The following is a 5277-nucleotide window of genomic DNA, read 5'->3' on the forward strand; positions in this document are numbered from 1 at the left end:
CTGATTTATGCTGTTTGTGATTTAAGTTCTTCTTTTTTTTTATTTTCAAAGAAAAAATTCAGTAGTAGTAAAAAATTACTCATTGACTTACTTTACCGACATATTATAATTAAAAGTTTCTCTCTATTTCTCTATAAGGTGCGGTGTTGTTCATTTTATGTTAATATCAATACCTGCCAATACAGCCATTTTACCCAAGTAACACGATGAAACAGAGAAAAAGTTTTTTTAGTATCGCTTGGTCCACCACACTGTCTTTCGAACTCATCTATATCAGATTTAGTGTAATCGTAAAACCCCCAATAATAGCCCTCTTTTCCCTTCTATACCTGTTGCCCTTTGCCTTTTGTTATTTTCCGTAAAATATCTAAATTTTTACATAATACGCTAACTTTGGAGCTCTGTTCTCAACCGTATAGAGCCTTTTTGCCCTTTTTTAAGAACACCAATAAGTAAACATTTAAATTTTTTGTAACGCTAAAGAGTAGGTTTTTCTTGGTAAGATCAGTTACCTTAGTTTTCCTGAGTTTGCCCTTAACTTGACGCGTATGGCTTATTTAACACTCCAAAAAAATGAGCTTGCTTTGTGATGAACAGTTAGAGCGGTTTTATGCATAGGTGGTAATATCAAATTACTTATTTTTTGGTGGTTTTAACAAATAGTCAAGTAAATAAAATACCAAAAAGGTATTGACTTGTAATCTCATAATAATTAAGATGTATTTAGTTTGGTTAATGGGGTTCTATATTAAGTTTTCTTGATAATGAGACATTTGCAGGGGAAGTAGAGAAATTTAGGCATTGCCTGAAAACAGTTGACAAGATAACCTAAGTTCTTAAAAGAAGCCAATAGATAGAAAGTACAAGCATGTCCTCTTGGGAATGGAGTAGATAATGCCATTGTTATGTAAATTTAGGTATAGGTGCAGATTTGATCTTATTTTTGTTCTCAGAACCTTTGCTCTAGTTAATGCTACTATAGTTGCACCTTACAGATATTTGGGATTATTGTTTTCTTCTGTTGCAGCTTATTTGGTCTTGGGGAAGTTACCTGAAAAAAGTACAATTTTGATGGGTTAATATTAATACTATCTACTTTATTTATAGCTTATTCAGAAAGTAAATTAATCAACAAATTTTAAACAAAACAAGGAGTATTTTATGATAGCAGAAAAAAAAATAAAGATGAAATTCAAGCAGAACCATATAAAATAAAAATGGTCGAGCTTCTTCATACTACAACTAGAGAAGAAAGGAAGAAAGCTATATTTGATGCTGGATATAATACCTTTCTTTTGCGTAGTCATGATGTGTATATTGATCTGTTAACAGATTCAGGCACTTCTGCTATGAGTGATGTTCAATGGTCTGCCTTAATGAGAGGTGATGAATCTTATGCAGGTAGCAAAAGTTATTACAATTTATATAATGTGATTAATGAATATTATGGATACAAGTATTTTGTTCCTACTCATCAAGGACGTGGCGCTGAGCATATTATGTCTATCTCACTTATTAAAAAAGGAGATTATGTGCCAGGAAACATGTACTTTACTACAACTCGCCTTCACCAAGAATTGGCAGGTGGAAAATTTATTGATGTAATTTCATTATTAATGAAGCTCATGATCCTAAGTCAAATCATCCATTTAAAGGTAATGTTGATATCAACAAGCTCGATAAGCTTGTACGGGAAGTTGGTGCTGAAAAAATTCCTTATATTAGTTTAGAAGGGAACGTAAATATGGCTGGAGGGCAACCTTTTTCTATATCTAACCTTGAAGAACTCCACGCGTATTGTCGTAAGCATCACATTTTGATTATGCTTGATGCATCGCGCACCGTAGAGAATGCTTACTTTATCAAGGAAAGAGAGCCTGGTTACAGTAATAAATCAGTTAAAGAAATACTAAGAAAAATTTGTGACCTTACTGATGGTTGTACAATATCTGCAAAAAAAGATGCTCTTGTAAATATAGGAGGGTTCTTCGCTTGCAATGATGTTGAGATCTATCATAAAGCCCAGAATTTGAGTGTGATTTATGAAGGTCTCCATACGTACGGTGGGCTTGCTGGTCGAGATCTAGAGGCAATGGCTCAAGGAATTCGTGAATCTGTAGACGAGAATCATCAAAAAGCAAGGATTGCCCAAGTACGTTATCTTGCTAAAAGACTTCAGTTATACGGTATTCCTCTTATAGAACCAATAGGCTCTCATGCTGTTTACATTGATGTAAAGCGTTTTTTAGCACATATTGATCAAGATAGTTACCCAGCACAAGCATTGGCAGCGGAGATTTATATAGAAGCAGGTGTGCGTACTATGGAGCGTGGTAATGTTTCTGCAGGACGTGATCCAATGACTAAGCAAAATAGATGTCCAGAACTTGAATTAGTACGTTTAACTATTCCACGTCGTGTTTATACTCGATCACATATGGATGTAGTAGCTGATGCAGTTGCTGCTGTCTATAACAGGAGAGATGATATTTGCGGGTTACGTATGGTTTATGAACCAACCTTTTTACGGTTTTTTCAAGCCCGCTTTGAACCACTTAATAAAACTTAAATATATGTTGTATTATTATATTAATGTACTTAATAGTTTGTTTATTTAAATAAAATGGAGGGAATTTATGGAAACTACTGATAAGCTTGATAATATTTCTTTATGTGAACCTAGAGTTGATGATTGTCAGTTATGGGATGTATTTCTAGGAATTTATGGCTATTCTGCCTTATTAATTGCACATAGGATGAAGTTATTTGCTATTTTAGCAAAAAAACCACATACATTGGAGGAAATTTGTAGTATATTGGATATTAAGTCTCGTCCTGCAGAAGCGTTGTTGGTAGCTGCAGTTAACTTAGGCTTTCTAAGGATAAAGGACGGGAAATATTTGCTGATGCCAGTAGCTGAAGAGTATCTTCTTGAAAATAGCCCAAATTACTTTGGATATTATTGGGATATTATAATTGATAATCATGAAGTTTATTCATTTGCAAGCCTGGAAAAAGCAATATGCACTGATACAGCTCAGGCTTATGGTGGAGGTGATGTATTTAAGTCACATGAAGAAAACAATGAATCAGCACTAAAATTTACTAGAGCAATGCATAGTGTTAGTATGGGATCAGCACAGGCTTGGCCAAAATTTATAAACCTATCAAAATATCGTTTGCTGCTTGATGTAGGAGGAGGATCTGGAGCACATAGTATCGGTGCAGTTTCAAAATGGTCAAAGCTTCAAGCTACAATATTTGATTTAGCCCCAGTTTGTACTATTGCTCAAGAATTTATAGATAAGTATGCTTTACACGAACGCATTAATACCTATGCAGGTGATATGTGGAATGATGCTTTCCCTTCAGCAGATTTGCATTTTTACTCCAATATCTACCATGACTGGACACCAGAGAAATGCTTATTTCTTACCGAGAAAAGCTTCAAAAGTTTAGAACAAGGAGGGCGCATTATTGTTCATGAATTACTTTATAATGATAAAAAAAATGGACCATTTTCAGCAGTAGGCTGTAGTATGTTAATGTTAGGTTGGGCCGAAGGTAAACAATATTCAGGGAAAGAATTATCTAAAATGATGCAGAAAGTTGGATTTAAAGATATTCAAGTAATACCAACGTTTGGTTATTTTAGTATTGTAACTGGTGTCAAATGAGATAAGCTCTAAGTATATGTGGGTATTTCAGGTGAAAGGGACATTTTATTTTTTGATCAGTATAGGTAAAGTTTATGAAGTATTATGAATTAGGTAGTCAGCTGGATTCTCAAAGGGATTTAGGAAAAAAGATGGCACTGAAGTTTGATGCTGGAGTGTTAAAAAGTAAAAAATATGGAGAAGCTAAAGTACAGGGTAGTTTTTTATTTATAAATCGCTATGGAAAGTTTCCACAAGTAAATGTAAAACAAGTAGTAGAGTGTATTAATAATTGGGTTAGAGAGTTAGGACTAGAAGAAACTTACATAGATATATATAAAACTGATATTCCAAATTCGATTGCTCATCTTAGTCCAAATGTCGACTCTAAAGATTTGAAGTTGCTTTTTCTTTCTACCTTTTTTGAATTTCTTTATGATGATGCTATAGGTAAGTTTACACACCTGAATAAAGGTGATCCAGCTATATGTCAAGAAACAATACAGAGGACAGTAAAAGCACTTATTTCAATAGTGAGCGAGAAAGGTGATAAAGATATTACAGAAAAGGAGGCTTCTACATTAGACCGTACATTTAAAACTTCTTGTATACTCCTGTCAGAGATTTGCAGGAATATCATAAGCAAAAAAAATACTTCTTATTTTATAAAGGATCTTGTTAATTATGTGAGATCTAATAAGTGGGTGCAAGAAAATAATAGTAATAATATTTCTTATGAGAAAGATGAATACTTGTATATACGTTCTTTTAATGCAGGAGTTTCTCCTCTTCTAGAAGCGGTTAGCTTAATTAAAGGTATTACTCTGTCTTCAGAAGTAAGAGATCATCCTCTTTTCCAAAGATATCGCAATATGGTTACTATGCATGTGGCATTATCTAATGATGTTCTTTCTTTGAAAAAAGAGGTAATTGATAGTGAAAAAGAAAATTTTGTACTTGTTAAGTGTAGAAAATATTCTCTTCAAAAATCAATTTATAAAACAGAGAAGAAAGTGAATAACCTAATAATTAACATTGAAAAAGTTGGGTCAAAGTTGAAATCATATTTTCCTGATGATTCTAATTTGGAGAATTTTGTAAGAAATGCAGAGTATTTCGTGGATGGTTTTTTATATTGGTATGAGCACCTTCCTCCAAGATATGGTCATATTAAATTTGAGCGCTACTCTGTAGAATATATAAGTACTGTTTTTGAGAATACACATGTAGACGAGGAAAGTATTCTAGGAAGAGTCATCTAGATGTATGATTCCGAGCAGGGAATGTTCAAAAAACTATACGCGTCAAGTGAAGGAAAGTAGAGAGCTTAAGCTGATTTTTCTACACTTACTTTTTTAAATTTTGAGAAAAATCTTTAAATTGTTAAAATTATTGTTCAATACCAAAAACAGTTCCCTAATCCTCATACAGCCAACCACATTGTAAAATATAGGAATTAAGTTAATCAAATTTTTCTTAACTTGACGCGTATAGTTTATTTAACACTTCCTCTTATTTATAAACTTGATCTGACAATTACACACTATAAAACTTTTCAAATTGTTCACCCCACAACCATGGTATTCCTCCCTTCTTTCTAAAGTCTATCAATTTCAGATGT

The 5277-nt window shown here is 33.1% G+C and overlaps 1 protein-coding gene across 1 annotated transcript; it reads left to right on the forward strand.

The window, feature by feature from the left end:
- Positions 1–2636: 2636 nt before the first annotated feature.
- Positions 2637–3677, forward strand: LOC112681366 (3-hydroxy-5-methyl-1-naphthoate 3-O-methyltransferase-like). The gene has a single exon (XM_025551627.1). The coding sequence runs from the start codon at positions 2637–2639 to the stop codon at positions 3675–3677; it is 1041 nt and encodes a 346-aa protein (XP_025407412.1).
- The last annotated feature ends 1600 nt before the right edge of the window (positions 3678–5277 follow it).

Source organism: Sipha flava, unplaced genomic scaffold (genome assembly GCF_003268045.1).
Source record: "Sipha flava isolate LNK unplaced genomic scaffold, YSA_version1 19049_pilon_pilon, whole genome shotgun sequence".
Lineage (NCBI taxonomy): Eukaryota > Metazoa > Arthropoda > Insecta > Hemiptera > Aphididae > Sipha > Sipha flava.

Coding starts and splice junctions, on each gene's coding strand:
- LOC112681366 (XM_025551627.1), top strand. CDS start 2,637: ATGGAAACTACTGATAAGCTTGATAATATTTCTTTATGTGAACCTAGA.